Source organism: Meles meles, chromosome 7, assembly GCF_922984935.1.
Source record: "Meles meles chromosome 7, mMelMel3.1 paternal haplotype, whole genome shotgun sequence".
Lineage (NCBI taxonomy): Eukaryota > Metazoa > Chordata > Mammalia > Carnivora > Mustelidae > Meles > Meles meles.
The window spans coordinates 96,912,690-96,931,849 of NC_060072.1; the positions used below are offsets into that span (position 1 = coordinate 96,912,690).

At 55.8% G+C, this 19,160-nt stretch overlaps 1 protein-coding gene across 1 annotated transcript in view; it reads left to right on the plus strand.

The window, feature by feature from the left end:
• The window catches only part of LRP1 (LDL receptor related protein 1), a 79,674-nt gene that overhangs the window by 11,198 nt on the left and 49,316 nt on the right, over window positions 1-19,160 (plus strand). Inside the window, exons 3-12 of the mRNA XM_046013760.1 lie at window positions 203-340; window positions 2,461-2,580; window positions 3,758-3,886; window positions 4,011-4,274; window positions 13,282-13,444; window positions 13,524-13,746; window positions 14,752-14,941; window positions 15,423-15,566; window positions 16,759-16,995; window positions 18,138-18,318. Of these exons, the coding sequence (XP_045869716.1) occupies window positions 203-340; window positions 2,461-2,580; window positions 3,758-3,886; window positions 4,011-4,274; window positions 13,282-13,444; window positions 13,524-13,746; window positions 14,752-14,941; window positions 15,423-15,566; window positions 16,759-16,995; window positions 18,138-18,318 (1,789 nt within the window). The remainder of the gene's footprint in view (window positions 1-202; window positions 341-2,460; window positions 2,581-3,757; window positions 3,887-4,010; window positions 4,275-13,281; window positions 13,445-13,523; window positions 13,747-14,751; window positions 14,942-15,422; window positions 15,567-16,758; window positions 16,996-18,137; window positions 18,319-19,160) is intronic.

Here is a 19,160-nt window from a genome sequence, read left to right on the forward strand (position 1 = left end):
AGGCCCAGTTCTCCCCTCCCCTGGCTGCGCGGCTCCCATTGGGAATGGTGTAGAAAAGCTCTAGGCCCCTGAGGCCTCCTGAGAAGGAAGAAGTGCAGGTGTCCGAGGTGACACTCTCTGTGTCCTCATCCCCACCCCCGGGGGAACAGCCGGCCAGACCGTGTAGCTGACTTGCTCATCTAGCCTTTCTGTGTGCCCGCAGGTCCACAGAGTAAGGCCCAGCGATGTCAGCCAAATGAACACAATTGCCTGGGCACCGAGCTGTGTATTCTCATGTCCCGCCTCTGCAACGGGGTCCAGGACTGCGCGGATGGGTCAGACGAGGGGCCCCACTGCCGAGGTAAGGGCCCTTCTGCCTCTCCTGCCCTGGGAGATGGACGCCGGGAGTTCTCAGCTGTGCACTTGGTGGGTTTGGAGGCCCAGCATCTGAGGACTGTCCTCACACCTGCAGTGGGGATGAGGCCTTGTCCTGCTCCGGTTCTCCCAAATCAGCGGGCCTTTGGGCTTGGGGCTGGGTCAGCAGCCCTCAGGGATCAGCCTGGCCTGGGCACTTCTTTCCGGCTGTGTGCGCCTGAGCAAGTCACTCCTTCTCCCTCTGGACCCCAGGATCCTGCCCGTAAAATGAGAGTTCGGCACTATTTTCATCCTTCGTTGTTGTTGTAAATAGTGGGATCCTGGCTTCAAATGATTTCTTACATGAAAGCTTTGTATGAATAGGGAAGGGCAGATGCCGGGATTGGTGCTGGTGGTGGGGATATGGTGCTTGGGTCACCTGCCTCCTGGCCAGTGCCCCTGAAGGCATTCCCCACCCCCATCCCTGCCCCGCCCAGGCCGCAGGAAGTGCAGATCTTTGAGACACTCTCAAGCGGCCTGATGGGAAAGTCACCCGGACTGAGGAGGGGACTTTAGGAGGATAGGTCCCTTCCCCTCTGCAGCTCAGGTCACCAGCTCTACTGTTCTTCCCCTGAAGGCCCCTGTGGGCTGGGGAGAACCTGGGTCATTCCTGAGCAACAGGGGAGGTTTTGTCGTGAAGGCAGAGCCTCGGGCCTGCGAGGCAGGGACCAGGGAATGACGACTTCTCCCTTTTGCTGAGCTCAAGGCCTCCAGAACCCCAGCAAGCTGCCAGGTGGGTGGCGTCCTGCGCCGGTACGCCTGTCAGAAACATCTGCCTGTGGGAGGGGACACATCTGGACCCTGTTCACCAAGGGCAGGGAGTGCGGAGCAAAGAGTTCGTGGGAGATTTGTATCCTTTCCTTGGGTCGAGTTGGCATGTTATTGTCTAGAGCTCCTGGGATGGGATGCAGAGCTCGGGCCTAGGGGCTGACTTTAATAACCATGCCCATTGAATCTTATCGCATGGTACGGGTTCAGGTTTGTTTCCTTTTAATACTTTGTCAGCATCAAAAACAACAAAGAACCTCGAGAACGTAGGGTTTGAACTCCCTTCTCTGCTATTAGAGAGGTTGGGCCTCCTTATCCTCCTGCCACATGTCCAGAAGAGAAATTCTTTTCTAGATTTTCTTGAACAAACCATATCATCCCCGCCCCCGCCCTCACTCCTCCACCCTGCTTTGTGAGGAAAGGCTGGCCCGGCAGCACCTTTGGGCTCTTTGGGTAGAGACGAAGAGGAGAGGAAATAACTGGGGCCTGGCCCCCCATCTCAGCTCCTCCTGGCAGGCTTAGTGCCTCTAAACATCTTAGCATCTCGGGAAGCTCTCTCTCCTGGGGGGGGGGGGGGTGTGAGGCAACCGGACAAAGGGATCTTTGTGGCCAGGCCGCCTGGCCCCACGCAAGGCCATTAATTGGGTCGCTGGTCTGGGGGGGCAGCCGCTCTCCCACCTCTTCCCCCTCCTGTTTCATTCCCTTCTGTCTCCCCTGTGGAAGTGGGTCAGTGGCAGGAGGAAGATTAGAGAAAGGTCCTGAGGGAACCAATTTTCTCCTCCTCCCATTTTCCCCCTGGACCTTGGACCTTCTCTCTGAGGCCTCCAGGGATGGGCTGGAGGGGTGCTTCCAGACCAGAGCTGGGATCCTGAGGGCAGAGACCCCATCCCATGCCCACTCCTCACCCTCAACCCCGAAGCCAGCACTGTAGTTCCTGGGCAGTGCAGATAAGAGGCAAATGAAGGGACTGAGATTCACTGTCCTCACTCCCTGCTGACCTCAGCAAGTGCCAGAACCCCTCTCTAAGGGGACGGAGGGAGTCCAGAGCAACCACAGCAGGCAGATACGGCTTCTAAGCCATAATTCACTATATTTTATATATAAAATATATATATTGGGCCCATCTTATACCCTCCCTGGCTCTCAGTTTCCTCACTTGCAAAATATATTAGATGATTCCTGAAGCCTCTTCTGTCTCCCACCCTGCGGGCCTCGGAAGTGTTTTCCCAAGAGTTGACTGGAGTTGGGGGACCTTGGCAGTCTGGGGGCCTGAGTGCGTCTTGCCTGCCCCCCCCACAGAGCTCCAAGGACCCTGTTCTCAGCTCGGCTGCCAGCACCACTGTGTCCCCACACTCAACGGGCCCACCTGCTACTGCAACAGCAGCTTTCAGCTACAGGCGGATGGCAAGACCTGCAAAGGTACGTGAGCCCTGTGCCCGCGTGGACCTGCTGAGGAGCGTGGCTGGGGGGGCAGGCATGGGGCCGGACCAGCTCGGAGGAGGGAAATGAGGCATAAGGGACAAGAGAAGGAGGCCCTGCTCTCCGGCCTGCGGCCCCGGGGGCCTGGGTATGAGCCCTAACCACTTGCTGTCATCAGATTTCTGAATTCCTCTTCAAATTTCATACGTGGTATATGTGAGTTTTCTTGTAAAAACCTTAAAGCATTGTAGGTAAAACCAAAGTCCTCTTTGACCAATCCTCTTCAGCTCTGCTCCCTTTCCCATCTCTGTCTGTCAGCTCTGTTAGCGGGTTGCTGCCTCTGTCTCCAGGCCTTTTTCTGTATGTTGGTATGCACGTATTTGCAGATAATCGAATTGAAAGCACTGTTTACATGCGTGTGCTCTTTTCACGTTACTATCACACTGTACATTCCTTTCCTCGGTTTTTTTCACTCGGTGCATTCTAGAGAGTTTCCCATATTAATACGCAGAGATCTACCTTGGTCTTTTAGAAACCACTATGAAGTATGACTGTTCACAGTTTGCTTGGCCATCTCCCTGTTGGAGAGTGAGATGTCCCAATTTCTCTCTGTCACGAACAGTTCGTCCTCTTCTGTTTTAAATTTACCTCCCTCGGCTCTTTGCACAAATGCCACTTTCTCAGGGAGGCCATCCCTGAAATCACAACCTGCCGCCTGCATTCTCTCCCCCCATCTCTGCTTAAGAGTTTTCCCACCAGCCACTTCCCACTATACTAGCCCCTCTAACATATAGTTTACTTTTTTGTTTCATTTATTATGGAAATGCCAATATTTCATTTATTATCAGAATTTAAATTTCATGAGTTTGAATATATTTTATTCATGGCTGTATCCTCAGAGCCTAGGACGGTACCTGGCATCGAGCAGGTCCTCAAGAAGTCTTTTTCTGAATGAATGGGTGGCGTGCGCGTGTGTGGGTGTTTCACTAGGGGCCGATTCCAAGTCTGGACTTGCTCGGTGATGAAGTTTGCACATCTCTCCTTGTGGTAGATGCTGCCACATTGTCCTCCAAAGTAGCCATAAGGATGGACAGCCTCACCGGCGAGGTCTGAGGGCACCCACTTCCCTGCCCTCATTACACTGGAGATGACCGCGCTTTTGCCCCTCTCCCCGCAGACTTTGACGAATGCTCAATATACGGCACTTGCAGCCAGCTCTGCACCAATACAGACGGCTCCTTTACGTGTGGCTGTGTGGAAGGGTACCTCCTGCAGCCAGACAACCGCTCCTGCAAGGCCAAGAACGGTAGGTGGGGTCCCCAGCGGCCACAGCGATAGATGGCCCCCAAGTTGTTCCCGGGGAGGGGAGCGGCCTGAGATGTTCTAGAAGAGTCCCTTGCCACATAGCCCCTTCTCTCCTTCATCTACAGAGCCAGTAGACCGGCCCCCCGTGCTGCTGATTGCCAACTCCCAGAACATCCTGGCCACGTACCTGAGTGGGGCCCAAGTGTCTACCATCACACCCACTAGTACGCGGCAGACCACAGCCATGGACTTCAGCTACGCCAACGAGACTGTGTGTTGGGTGCATGTTGGGGACAGTGCTGCCCAGACGCAGCTCAAGTGTGCCCGCATGCCTGGCCTGAAGGGCTTCGTGGATGAGCACACCATCAACATCTCCCTCAGTCTGCACCGTGAGTCGCTTGCTCCTGGTCTGGAGAGCGGGGGAGGGCAGGCAGAATGGGGCAAGCTGGAGTCTGCCTGAGACAGAGGCAGAGGATTAGACGGGATGACCCCTGTCTGGGGCAGGACTCTAAATAAAAAGCCCTTGACCGAGACCAAGGCAAGGGGCTGCACAAAATGACACCTATTTGGTGGTCAGAGGCAGACTGATGGCTCTGCTTCCTTCCCTCTCTCTGAGCCAGGTCTCTAGATGGCTCCTGATTTTTGGGCCAGGGCCAAGGAAGAGGGGCCACAAATGGCCAATCTCCAGAGACCAGGGACTGTCCCCTCTCAGAGGGAAGAGTATTCATTAGACCACAGAGGGGCTTTCCCATGAAGCACGAGCCAGGGCAAGGGAAAGAAAGGGCCTGGAGCCCAGGCAGAGCCTTGCTAGGTTGTGACTGAAGGCAAAGATGCCAGGGCCTGGCCGGGTCTATCCCCTGGCTCCGTTATTTTCCTTGGGGAAGTCATCAGAATGGATGCACTGCTGCAGGGTGAGTGTGGGGGGAGGTCCTTAGGCTGTTTGGGGGGCTTTTTGGCAGTGACTGAGACTAGGAGAGAAGCAGAGAGCACTGGGACCACAGGATATTTTAGGACCTCTGGGATGTTTCCATTCAAACTCTCTTCCTGGGCTGTACTTTGCTATCTTAGGGGTGGAAGCAGGGGTATACCTAGGGATGGGGCCAGGGCATAGACCACTGCCTGAGGTAGTCCTGCTCATGTCCGATGCTGTTACATAAATGGACAAAACATCTGGCACCATCACAGTTCCAGGAAGCGCACTGCAGAGATGAGGGGGAGCATCTGGCCTTGGGTGACCTGACCCCCAAGAAGGAGGGTAACTTGATCTGTGACCTTGAGTAAATCAAGGTGTGCCTGCTTTGATTTCCTCATCTGCATCATGGGTTTGAGCTTGCCTGTCCAGAGCAGATCAGTTGAAGTGAAAGCGAGAGGTAACCCATAAGGTTTAGAATTGTGAACCTTGGGCCTGCTAGAAGATCTTGAAGTCCCTCATTGCCTCCCTGTATGATGATCATCACAGAAGACAGATCCCAGGAGTACACACGGGCTTAGTTCTGGACTAGCAGGGGTTCCTGAGAGCCCTCTGCAGCCTCATCGTCTGGTCCACACCTTGGATCCAGCTCCTCCAGAGCGTCCCAGGGGTGTCTCTGGGCTGTTGGTCACCAGGGCTCACATGTGACTGGACATGTCTTTCTAGAATGCCAGGCTGGGGGCTGCCACACTTGGTTGGGCAGATCAGGGAACCCAGTGGCAGCCAGGGTAGCACAGGGTGAGACCCCATGAGACAGCTGCCCTCTCCCTGCTCCTTGTTGATGGCCCCACCCAACAGGCCTGTCTGGGCAAACAGCTCTGGCAGCTCCCTCCTTGGCCCTGCCTCAGGGCCAGACGATGGGCTCGTGGGTAGGCGGCTGGCGAGGGCACCCTGATGGGAAACTTCTCGGCTTTTGCTCTGGCCTGGCCCCTTCTCCTGCCTTCCGCCAAAGGAGAAGCAGGAAATAAGCTCAGGAGGGTACCCCTCCCTTGGCAAATAGAGCCTTGCCTCCCAGTCTGCTAGATTCATTGGGCCCCTTTGGGGCAGAGTCCAGGAGGCAGGGACAGACCAAGGTTCTGGGGAGGGAGGCTAGTCAGGTAGTTGAGTGGGTTCCCATTGCCCCAGCCTCTGTCCCTCCTCCCTGCCCCCATTCCACCCCCTATGCCGCCTGGATGTCTGGCTGTCACCCTGAGGATAGTTGTTTTTCTCTCATCCCACAGACTAATTATGGGCCCTGAGATGAGGATGTCGGAAGTGTCTCTCCCCTAGCACCCTCCCCCATCCCTTGTTCAGCCCCTTCCCAGGAGAAGCTGAGTGGCCTGTCCTGGTGTGCGGGTGGCTGATCCCAGGCACTCACCTGTGCAGTGGGCTGCTGGCCTGTAATTAGCTCCCCAAGGGGGGATGAAGAAGAAAGGCTGCTGCTTTCTCCTGCTTTCTCTCTGCCTCCTAGGGGAGCCCTCCCTGCAATCATCCCATTCCTGGCTATGACCATGACCTCCACTGCATCTCTGGGAGGGAGCCCCATGCAGGAGGGAGGAGTCTGACAATTGAGAGGTGCTGGGCCCCAGAGGCCAAGAGGCAGAGAGAGCCTACTTGCTGGTGTGGGAAAAAGGGGGAGCCTGCCCCAGAGAAAACTCTGGTAACAGAAATAGAATAGAAAAAAGGAAGGAGGCCAGGAAGTGAGCCGGTTTCACACGGGTCCTAGGGCATGTGTGCTCCAGACCCGCTCGGAGTCCTGAGAGCCCTCAGAGGGCCCCTCCAAGACCCTGCCATGCTCAGTGGTCGCTGCAGCCTCCAGGAGAGGCTCCGTGGAGCCAGCATGGGGTCGAAGCTCCTGCTGTTTCCTGTCTTGATCCCAGCTCCTTCTCTCTGTTTCTTCTCAAGAGTTGGGGAACACTCTCTGACCAACTTCCTCACATGTTCTGGAAGGGGGTGTGCATGTGTGCGCGCGTGCGCACGTGCTTTCCTCCCTTAACTGAGCCCCGGCTGCAACACTTCTTCCTCTGTCTGTGACTTTCACTGGCCTGGACCGGGGCGGCGGGAGTGGGGGGCTCTGGGGGCTAAGTCCTCAGCCCTCCTCCTCCCTCCTGGGATGCATTCCCAGGGCCCATCCTCCTTTCTGCCACTGTCCCAGCAGCATGGGGAGGTCTCTGTGGATTGTGATTCTGGGAACATGGTAGTGAGAGCTAGAAGACCCTTAGGGAGGACTGAGACTGACCCCTCAGTCTGGTACCGGCTTTCCCAAAGCAGGGATGCCTTGATTTTAGGTGGTACGTGGACATGCATGTTTTTATTGTCATGGTTATGTTTTTATGTAATGCCCATTAGGAGACTCCTATAACTAGCACATCAGATCTAAGATTTCATAGATGGCTTAGGATGCAGCAAAATAAGAGACGAGAGTTGACGTACATTAACAGTAGGTAAATGAGAGTATCAACTGTATATAACCGTGGCAAGCATTTTGAAAGTGATACACAGAAGACTGAAGTTATGGAAACTGAGACCCAGAAGGGTCAGTAGCCCTGATAGTACCAGAGCCAGGCCCGGCCTGCCTCCTGTGCCTCTCCCCACTGACCACTGGCTCAGGAAACCGTAGGTTCTGCCCAGCCCCCTGCAGGGCTGCCCCTGGGCAGGGCTGGAGGTCAGGTCTACAGACCCACCCTCCCAACACCCCCACCCCCATCCCTGCGTTGCCTTAGCTGTGCTCCTCTGACCTGTCTTCCCCTGGCTTTGAGGATGTTTTCCCCATAAAAAGAATGAGGGCAGCCTGCAGGAATGGGGCCCTGGGAAGGAGTGTATGTGGGAAGGGAAGGTTCTGACGCTGCACGTAGAGGCCTTAAAGGAAGGAAGTGTTGCTGAAATCACTTAGGGTGTGAGGGGATGCTTTGGAAGGGCCCTCTGGGGTCCTCTGGTCTCTTCCCTGCATGCTGCCTCATGCGGGAAGGAGAGGGGAGGCAGAAAAGGCCCCCTAGGCTACAAGCAGCAAGGTTGCGAAATGAGTCCCCAAGTCCAGCTGGCCAGCTTCACTTAGCCCTCCCTCTTTGTGTGCCTGTGTGGATGTGTGTGCTTAAAATCACAACAGGAAATGGGTAGTGATGTGTCTAGAGGGAAGGCAGGGGGTAGGCAGAGAGCAGCCCCCTGAGTCTGCGATGAACTGACTTCCCCGGCGGGAAGGGGAGCTGTCTTCCTCCTGAACTGGGCAGCCCGGGCCCTCTCAGCATTCCCCCCTATGCATATGGAACCTTTCCAGATTGGGTGTGTGAAAGCCAGCCACTCCCCCCACTCTCTCCCTTAGCCTTCCTCACCCTCGGGGTGTCAGAATCCTGGGGGGCTCTTGCCAGCACACTCTTTGGCCTTGCGCCACCCGTGCCCTGGTGCTGCTTCTCCCTGCTCCCGCCCCGAGTTTCCAAATCATTTCAGAGCCCTTCTCTCCTCTCCCTGGCCCGGCCAGCCCCGGGGGCCAGCCCCGTGTCTCCCGGCTCAGCTCCAGCCTGGCCTCTCCTCCCCCGCTGTCTCCTTGAAGCTGCCTCTCCACCCAGCCTGCTCCCAACACAGGCAAGCCACAGGAAGTAACTTAAGCAAGAGAGATGCGTTTTAGAGCCCAGCAAGGGTTTCTCAATAGCGGGAAAACCCTGGTTCCGATTCTGAATCAGAGCTGCAGAATCTGGGCATCTCATCCCCGGGACAGGACGGACCGCCTTTGTGGACCTGGGCCAGCCGAGGGAAGGAGCAGGGCATAAGCCCGAGGCCGGAAGTGCAAGCAGGGCAGGAAGGGAGCCCCGGAGACAGAGGTGATGTGCTGTGACTGAGCCCCGGCCTCGGCCTCGCTGGAAGCAAGAGGAGCTAATGTCAGGACTTGGCAGGAAAACAGGAGCATGAGGACATGCCATTTGGCAGAACTTCTGCCAGGCCTGCCTGACTGTCTCTTACCTACTTGCAAAGCCCCCAGACTCCTGGTCATCTTCCCTGGGCCTCTCTCTCCCCACCAGCCCTCAGGACAACAGCCCCTGACTGGCTCTAAGAAGCAAGAGGGTCACCAGACAGATGTGCTCTCCCACCATCTTGGGGCATCCCAAGGCCAGAGAAGGAAGATCCTGGCAGTCAAAGGGAAGGGAAAAAGTGATGTCCCGGCGCTAGGACAACAGAGTGAGAACTCAGTGCTCAACAAATATTTGTTGAATGAATCAGTGTATGTGTGTCAGACACCGGGGACAGAGATGAAAGATAGCACCTTGCCCTCAACAATATTTGTAGTCAGGTAAACAGGCTGTGATAAAAGGAGTGACTGGGGCTTATGGAAGTTTGAAATAAGGAAAGCTTTCTTCTGGGGGCCTGAGCTGAGTCTTGAAGAATAGTAGGTGTTAGCTCCACACTGCCCACCTGGAGGGGCCACCTGTAATCAGGAGGCCACAGGGCTCTAGCTGAAGGCATAGATGGTAACTTGGTGGAGAAGGTAGGGAAGAAAGGGGTCGAGGTGAGGGAGGATGATGGTATGAACCACAGCTCCCATTTGTGGAGTGTTAATTATGTGCCAGGCCCTGTGCTATTAGTGTACCATCCCATTTTACAGATGAGCAAACTGAGACGCAACCATTAAGTAACTTTCCCATAGTCCCATTTTACAGATGAGCAAACTGAGACTCAGACATTAAGTAACTCTCCCATAGTCCCATTTTACAGATGAGCAAACTGAGACTCAGACATTAAGTAACTCTCCCATAGTCCCATTTTACAGATGAGCAAACTGAGACTCAGACATTAAGTAACTCTCCCATAGTCCCATTTTACAGATGAGCAAACTGAGACTCAGACATTAAGTAACTCTCCCATAGTCCCATTTTACAGATGAGCAAACTGAGACTCAGACATTAAGTAACTCTCCCATAGTCCCATTTTACAGATGAGCAAACTGAGACTCAGACATTAAGTAACTCTCCCATAGTCCCATTTTACAGATGAGCAAACCAAGACTCAGACGTTAAGTGACTTTCCCATAGTCCCACAGTTGAAGGTGATAGACCCAGGATTCAAACCCACATCCAGGGACCTCATGCCCTGTCCTACAATCTTTGGGTATATGGATGCATTGCAGGGTATTTCCTCTGGACACAGAGGCCGCCTTCCTCCCCCAGATTTATTTTAGGGAGAGTGACTAGAGTCCTGCAGCTGAAGTGAGGGCCTTCTTGGGAATGGTGGGGCAGGGGGTTGTTTTTGGAAAAGGAACCACTGTTTAGGGAAATGCCTCTTAAACAATGTGAATAGTAGAGAAGTCGAGAAAAATTGGAGTTATGGGGGTACAGAGTGCTGAGCATTGGTGGTGGGGGGAGTGCAGGGAGGACTATCAGTTATAAAAACACACACCCCAGGTCTATTCTGGAGCCTGGAAGTGAAAGCCTTTTGTGACATCACTGGCAAGCTGTGGTCTGTCCTCTGACTCTCACTGTCCTCCTAGCTTCCTGGCCTCCTTCTCTATACTGGAATCCCCCAACAGTGTGACCCCAGACCACCCCAGACCCTTCCCATCCCATAGCATTCTTTCCCTTAGGTTTACTTGAAATTCTTCTGTCTTCAAGAGCCCCTCTGGAGCATGCTCTGGGGTCAGCCCTGAGAAGGCTGGGGCTCAGGGGACAGCTGCCCTCTGAATGAGTGGTTGCCAGAATGTTCAGGTCTTCTGGGGTCAAACCCAGGAGTCACCTTGCCCCCCCATGCCATGAGACAGGCCAGTGGCCCAGACACTGCCCATAGGGGAGCCCAGGAGGGAAGGTGCCCTCTTCTAATCTGAGCCCATCTGTGTACACTGGCCTTGGATAGGTATGAGTGGCCGTGTGTGTGTGTGTGCACGTGTGTGAGTGTGTGTGTGTGGGGGGGCAGAGGAATCTGGACTTTAGGAGAGAGGAAAATAATGTGGAGGGGGGTTGGATAACAAAGGATTTTTGCTTGCGACTAATAGTCTCCAGCTGCAAAAATACCAAAGTGGAGGCCAGGCCGGGCTGGGGACTCCCGTTCTTGCCAACTCCTCACCGGCCTGCTGAGTGGGGCCCTGCCTGGCCTTTGGGAGGTGGAAGGGGAGACCGGCCAAGGGTAAATAATCCAGAGCAAGGATGAACCCTCTGCCTTCTCTCCTGAAATTGGCAGGGAACCCAGGCCAGGAAGGAGTCTCAAAGGTCGGCGACGTCCTGGGGGCGTGAGGGGCAATTGTGGAGCTGCTCCTGGGATGGGAGGCGTTTGATGTCTTCAGATTTCTTCCTCCTTCCTTCTTGCTGAGGGAAGGGTGGATGGGGCGCGGGCCCAGAGTGTTGCCAGCCCTGAGCTGGGCAGTGACTCAAGGAAGCCTCAGGAAGTTAGAGAGAAGGACACTGCTCCACCAGCTGGTGCTGGGAAAACGGCTTCCAGTGAAGTTGCCTTGCATGCCAGCAGCCCCCCAGCGTGCCCACCAAGTAAAGGGCAGGAGGGCCCGATTTGCCTTTCAACCTGCTTGCCTTCCCACCTACTTGCCTGCTAGCAGCGTGACGCTGGCAGGTCACCCTCAACCCCTGCCTTTGGGGAGTTTGGGTTTCCTCCAGAGGCGGCCTAGCCACATTCATTTTAATCTGCCTTCTCGGGGGTCACAACGTGTGGGGCAGTGTGATCGCCTTATCCCAGCACCGGGCCCCCTTCCTACGTGGCCCGGACCCACATTTCCCAGGAGGCTTTGCCCCTCTCTTCCACTGTCAGCAAGATGGGCCAGCACTAGGAGCCCAGAGGAGACAGTGGTTGGGCTTGGGGGTGCGTCAGCAACCACAGGGGCGCTGCCTCTTCCCTGTGACCTCCTTCTCCGGTCACCTTGAAGGGAGGCTTAACAGGGGGGACCTGAAGAGGAAACTAATTTGATGAGAGCCCCGAATTGGCTCATGCCCTTCCTCCTGCGGCCTAAGTCCTGTGACTGTGAGTCAGTGTCGGGGCCCAGCCAAGTTCCCGGGGAGCCATGTTCCTGTTCCCTTTGCCCCCACCCCCACCCACTGTTAGGAAACAGCCCCTGAATCCCTGTGGGGAGGGGGGAGGATTAGAGAGGGAGGAGCAGAGTGCCTCATTGTTATTATACGTACAGCTCTGTGGGGGCAGAACCATCCCCACTGGGTTTGAGTGTGGGTAGTGTGTGGGGGTAAGTTGCAGCCAAAGGCAGGTGGTCCACGGATCTCTTTACCTTTTGGGGCATTTGGTGGAGGAGGAGTGCAAGGCAGGGGTCCCGAGGAGTCGTGTCTTAGGAGATTCCCAGTTTGCGAGAGGCATTACCCCTGGTGGTGGAAGTTGGAGGGGACAGAGTGTGGATGGGAACCAGGAGGTCTTGGAGAGGAGCCACCCCCACCGAGGAGGCCAGCAGGGGTCCCTGTCCCCAGATTTCCACTGTTTGTGCCCTCTCCCTCCCCTCTTCAGTCCTTTTTAGCCTCTTCCATCTCCCCCAGAGCTGGCATAGACTGAACATAGGCACCTGGTCTCCATTCTCCTCTCGTCCTCACCTTTCTGAAGCTCCCCTTCTTTGTGAACCATGCCTCAGTTTACCTTCAGAGTCCTTTTATGGCCCTCCTCCTCTGTTCTCGGCCCACCAGCCCTGTATCTTATTTTCTGCTCCTTCCCACCCTCCCTAGGATAGGAAATTGAGCAATAGAGACACTGAAGAAGTGGGAACGGGGGTGAGTGGAGGAAGTCTGGCCCGTGTCACTGGATACCATGGGCCTTCCCTTTTCCCTGTCTATGGGCGCCGTGTTTGACATACTTTTCTCTCAGATTGAATTTATTGATGATGTACCCTGCTTTTCCATTTTTAAGAGTCACGCAACACGTACGTGTCTGGTTAGTGCCCTGGCTGGCATGGATAAACTGACCATATAATGTTGAGGCACATCCAGCCAACATCACACATGTGTGATGTTTCAGTTAGCCTGAATGCTGGTATCTCAAGTAAAAGCGTATTTTAAAATACTGGAATAAGCTAGGGGACCTGTCCTCCCTGCCTTTTGGGATTCCAAGAAGACGGTCCCACTCAGGGAACGGCTAGAGCTGGGGAAGCCTGTCCATCAACTAAGCAGCCAGCACAGACCCAGTGTCTCCTGTGTGCTGGCCCTGCGCTCCGTGTGTGGAGCAGGGCTCTGTGGGGGGGCACTCAGACACTTTTCCCTGAAGAAACCAAATAGGTTTCTCAGACACTTGTCTTTGGAGAAACCAGATAGACACCAGATAAGAAAGATGGCAAAGAATACAAGGTAAAATGTGCCTTTGCCAGGAACTCCTATAGGAGCTCAGAGAGGAGAGATGGCTTGTAGCCTCCGTGGTGAAGGAGGTCACCCCAGTGGAGGTGGACTTCCAGGGGTGGGTTCTGCACCAGCAAGGGTGGGCATGTCTGCAGGAGGACCTCCCCCCATAGCTCTTTCACTCACACTTTCCAGACGTGGAACAGATGGCCATCGACTGGCTGACGGGCAACTTCTACTTTGTGGATGACATCGATGATAGGATCTTTGTCTGCAACCGAAACGGGGACACATGTGTCACTTTGCTGGACCTGGAGCTCTACAACCCCAAGGGCATTGCATTGGACCCTGCCATGGGGTGAGAGGGGCGGGGCGAGTGTGGGGGAAGGGAGAGTGCCCGGTGCCCAGAAACCAGTTAACGTGCCCTCTGCCTACAGGAAGGTGTTCTTCACTGACTATGGGCAGATCCCAAAGGTGGAGCGCTGTGACATGGACGGGCAGAACCGCACCAAGCTGGTGGATAGCAAGATTGTGTTTCCTCACGGCATCACGCTAGACCTGGTCAGCCGCCTTGTCTACTGGGCTGATGCCTACCTGGACTACATTGAGGTGGTGGACTACGAGGGCAAGGGCCGGCAGACCATCATCCAGGGCATTCTGGTGAGGGCAAAGCTTGTGCCGGGCCGCCATCCCCTAGGCCTCCCAGTGAGAGGGAGGCTGACATGGGAACACATTTGCCTTCTCGCGGGAAGCAGGGTGGGTGTGAGCCCTTCAAGGAAGGGAGTAGATATAGCTTGTACTCTGACAGAAACAGATCATATTAGAGACACCTTGTACTTCCCTTTTTTCACTTGATCCTTACAACAACCCCTGGGGAGAAGCAGGCAGGTGTCTCAATTCCCCTTTGGCATGAGAAAAAGCAGGGTCCAAAGAGGTTAAGAGATTTGCCTGAGGTTACACAGCTGGAAAATAGCACTGGGACCAAGTCTAGAAGCCCTTCCAACTGGGAGATGGCACCTCCCTTTGGGGACCATTAAGGTGCCCAGCTGTCCCTGTTAGCACTGGACGTGCCATAAACCAGCAAATCCCTTTGTCTTGGACAAGCTGGGACAGTCAGTTCCCTTGGATAGGTTTTGTGGGTAGCGAGGGCTGCTACCCAGCTTGCTTGGGGCAAGTCTGTCCCCTGAACCTTCCCAAAGCTGGGGGCTAGGGTTGGGCTAAGAATGTCCTCCTGTGGACAGAGTTTAGGGCCCAACTCCAATTCAGTCCAAAAGGGGTTTCATCCCCCACAGTGTGCCTGAGCCTGTAGGGGCCATGGTTCCTGCCCTCAAGGGGTTTGAGCAGAGTGGATGAGTCCACAAATCGCCGGTCAGTGGATAACGAGTGGATAATAGCCAGAGAGATGGAGCGTGAAAGGAGAGCCTGCATCCGGTTACAACATCCCAGAAGTTCTTCAGAGAGATGCCTTGTGAAGGACGAGCAGGATTTTGACAAGCAAAGATCTCAAGAGACAGAGGAGACTGGGGGAAAGCATGGAGTTAGACAGCTATGGAATGAATTGGAGAGTGCAAATACTGAGATTTGGATGGGACGCCGAGGGGCTCTCCAGGGGCAGAGGGAGGATTCCCTTCTCTCATGCTGACCTTTCCTGCCTGCCCGTCTCAGATTGAGCACCTGTACGGCCTGACCGTGTTTGAGAATTATCTCTATGCCACGAACTCGGACAATGCGAATGCCCAGCAGAAGACGAGCGTGATCCGAGTGAATCGATTCAACAGCACTGACTACCAGGTGGTCACCCGTGTAGACAAGGGTGGTGCCCTCCATATCTACCACCAGCGGCGTCAGCCCCGGGGTGAGTGGGGCCCCGTAGCCCCTCCGTGGACCCTCCTGTGGGAATGGCCCATTCTCTTATACCATGACTGCTTCGCATAGCGATCCATCCCCGTCTAGCTCCCCTGGCCCCCCAGCTTCCCCTGCCAGCCCCTTCCTGCCGCTCAGCCTCTCTAGATCCCACCTCCATGGAGCCCCTGCACCCAATTCTGCTCAGGACAAGGTTGCACCTCCCGGTCCCTGGCTACTCCAGAGTCGCAGCACCTGCCCACGGGCAGTGGCGTGACTGTCTCCACTGACCACAGAAACCGTCCCCTCAGAGTCTGAAGGCTAGGTCACGGCGGGGTGGAGAGATCCCAGTCCTGTGGCTTCTAAAGCTTCAAATGGGACAACAGGCATAAAGGCCACAGCAGGAAGGAATGCGGTCAGACTCCAGGAAGCCTTCTAAGGTCTCGGCATGGGGCCTCTGGAGGAGCCTGACTAGCTCTCTCCCCTGCCTGCAGTGAGGAGCCACGCCTGCGAGAACGACCAGTTCGGGAAGCCCGGCGGCTGCTCTGACATCTGCCTGCTGGCCAACAGCCACAAGGCACGGACCTGCCGCTGCCGCTCTGGCTTCAGCCTGGGCAGCGATGGGAAGTCATGCAAGAGTGAGTGAGCAGGCAGGGCATGCGTGCCTGCTGGCATGGGGCGGGACCCTGTCCTTGTCTGCCTCCCCACAGCCTGGCCCTTTCTGTCTGAGATGCAGAGAAATGAAGGGATTTACCCAACATTTTGTCTCGAGTGAGGGGCCGAGACAGAATTTGAACCCACATCCAAGAACAAGGCTTTTCCCATTACCCTACTTGGGCTCCATAACAGACTGTCCACTGGCCCATTCAATTCATTCATTCATTCATTCATTCACTCAACAAATATCTCGTGAGCATGGACTGTGCGCGCGTCTGGCGCTGTCCTGGCCATGAGAATTCCTCAGACGACAACAAGGCAGTTGTCATCTCTGCTTTATGGAGTCGAGCGTAGAGTCTGGCAGGGCAGACAGACGGGTAAAAATAACTCCAGGTGGTACCTGGTGTTAGGAAGAGAATAGAGAGGCACCTAGACCTGCTGGTGACAGTGAGGGCTCCTGCTGGGTCGGAGTGGTCAGGGAAGGCTTCTTCGTGGAGGGGGGATTTGAGCCGAGCTCTCCATGAAGTGAGGAGCTGAGTCGTGGGACCATCCGAAGGCAGGGCCCCCTCTGGCAGAGGAGATTGACAGAGCCAGGCTTCAAGGCTGAGAAGGGAACAGCGTGAGTGAGGGGAGACAGGAAGGAGGAGCTGGATGCATCCGAAATGGGATGAGGAGCTCTTGGTGACTTTCCAGCCGAGAAGTGATGTGATGGGCTTCACGGGTGGCAAAAGATCGTGCTGGCTGGCCACTGGGTAGAGGACAGCAGGGAGTGGCAGGAGGCTCCTGGGGTATAAGCGAGGGGTGATGTGGGTTAGAGAAGGAGGGGAGCAGCAGAAGTGGTCCAACGTGACCAGATTCCAGTGTATCTAAGCCACTCATTTGACTCACTGAGCAGTGAGCACCTAATTGAAAACCCGCTCCTTGCTGCTCCTGCCCCATAGGCAGACCCCCCCCCAGGGTGCTGTCCCGGGCTTTCCTATTTATATGTCTGTCTGTGTGACCCAGACCCCCTGCGATGCCCATCTCCCCTGACCCAGGAGAGCTGGAGCATTGCAGCCCCTTGGGCTATGGCCCCGGAGGCAGGGTGGTAGTGTGTGTGTGTGTGTGTGTGTGTGTGTGTGCGCGTGTACACATGTGCACCTGACTTTGTGCCCCTCCTTGCACCTGCCCTAGAGCCAGAACATGAGCTGTTCCTTGTCTACGGCAAGGGCCGGCCAGGCATTATCCGGGGCATGGATATGGGGGCCAAGGTCCCAGATGAACACATGATCCCCATTGAGAACCTCATGAACCCCCGGGCCTTGGACTTCCACGCTGAGACTGGCTTCATCTACTTTGCTGACACCACCAGCTACCTCATTGGCCGCCAAAAGATCGATGGCACAGAGCGAGAGACCATCCTGAAGGACGGTAAGGGCCCCCAACGGGGTATGCAGGTGGGATCCCCAAGGGACGCCCACTTGGGACAGGAAGCGATGTGAGGCCTGGGCATTGCCTTTTAGTACCCTCTCAGCATGGAGAGTCCCCCACTCACTGGCTGGCTGGGCTGGTTGGCATGGAGATGAGGGGACAGACAGATTGACCCCTGTGTGACCCCCTTCTTGGCTGAGTCGAAAAGAGGCTGGAGGATGGATGGGTTAGGAGTGTGGGCTGTCTCTGCCAATGCTTGGGAAAACTCGGGGTCTTTCTGCCATTGGCTCTGCTCCCCGGAGCTGCATGCAGGACACAGCCCAGGAGAGGCCTGAGACCTTGAATAGAGTAGCCATCCCAGCCCACGGGTGCTCACAGAGGGCCTGTGCAGCAGCCGCACAGCCACCAGAAGCCGCTTGCTCACTTGTCCTGGGAAGAGTCTGTTTTGGGAGCTGAACCCAGTTTTTCCATCTGAGCTGCTCGGGCAAAGCAACAGTACGTGGTCTGAATTTCCATCTGCGTGGAGCCTCTGAGCTCCTGAGTTCTGTCTATTTCCTGCCAGGCGTCAGGAATTCCCAAACCTGCCCTTGGACCCCCAGGACAGGGTTCCCTAACCAGGGAATCTGTCTGATGCGTTACTGCTCCCCACCCCCCAGCCCCGGTCCTGCTTGTAGAACCTCAGCAGTCAGCAATCATAAGACTTTGGGGAAATCAAAAGCCACTCATCAGGAAGAGATTGGGGTTCCCTATACCCGGGGAACTGAACCCTTGGCTAAGTGGAAAATCACTTCCTGATTTATTCGTTTTGTCAGCTCAGGACTTTTGGGCGTGGGACGTTGTGTCACACGGGTGCCCAGAGCCACACGTACGTTTCTTCAGCTCCCCGGAGCTCAGGCCCAGATCAGCCCTCCCGCGAGAGCTCGCATTGGCCTCATAGGTTTCACGGGGTGCGGGCCAGAGTTCTGAGAGCCCCTGAGCCTCAATGCCATGTCCCCAGATCCTTTTCCATCCTCCCAGCCCATCCCACCCACTGTTGCGGGCACAGGGTGCTCCCTGCCCCACTGGGCGCTGACTCACTCTGAGCCAGGCCGTGCTAAGGTTCCTTTGAAGCCTTCTGTCATGACCCGCTTCACTCCCTGCAGGAATCCACAATGTGGAGGGGGTAGCTGTGGACTGGATGGGGGACAATTTGTATTGGACGGATGACGGACCCAAGAAGACCATCAGTGTGGCCAGGCTGGAGAAGGCTGCTCAGACCCGCAAGACTTTAATCGAGGGCAAAATGACACACCCCCGGGCCATCGTGGTGGACCCACTTAATGGGTGAGTCTGTTCAGGGCCTGCGGGCAGGAGGAGCCAGAACGGGGAGGTGAGACAAGAAGCGAACAGGGAGGTGAGACAAGAAGCGAACAGGGAAGAGCAGCCCAAGAGCAGCGCTGAGGCAGGAATCAGAGGCCGAATGAGGGAAAGGTGTACACACATACAGTTCTGGTCCTGTCACTCCCAACTCGAGGCCCTCCACAGGCTCCCCTTGCCCTGGGAGTGAGACCCACGTCTTTATCAGCCTGGGCTCCTGCAGGATCTGCCCACATCCCCTTGGCCTCATCTGCGGCTCTCTCCTGCCCTCGGAAGCTCTGTCCCCACCGCCTGCTATCTGTTCCTCAGACACCCCAGCTCTTCCTGCCTCCAGGCTTTTGCTCTGGGACTTGCTTTGCCCGGAGCTCCCAGACATTTGTCCGCATTCACACCTAGGCTCAAATGCCGCCTCCTCAGAGAGGCCTTCCCCAGCTGCTGCCCAGTCCGCTCTCTGTACCATCACCCTGCTTCGTGTCCTGCCTGGTTTTCCTCGGCCTTCAAAGTGCATCCCTTTCCAGTTGACTTACTTCTTGTCTGTACCCCGGGGTGGGATGAGACCTCCAGGAGAGCAGGGGCCTGGTCTCCACGGGGTCCCCGAGTGCCAGAAATGTGCCCAGTCCTCAGCAGGCACTCGACAAATGCTTGCTGAGTGCAGGAAGGAATGAAATGTGGGGGCGAGGGGTGAGCAGGCAGGAAGCCCCCGGGAGGAGCTCTGGCATTGCGCGCACGGATTGGGATCACACAGGAGGCTGCCAAAGGCAGTGGTGGCCCGTGTAGAGGTGCACACCAGTGTCCTGACCAGTCACTGC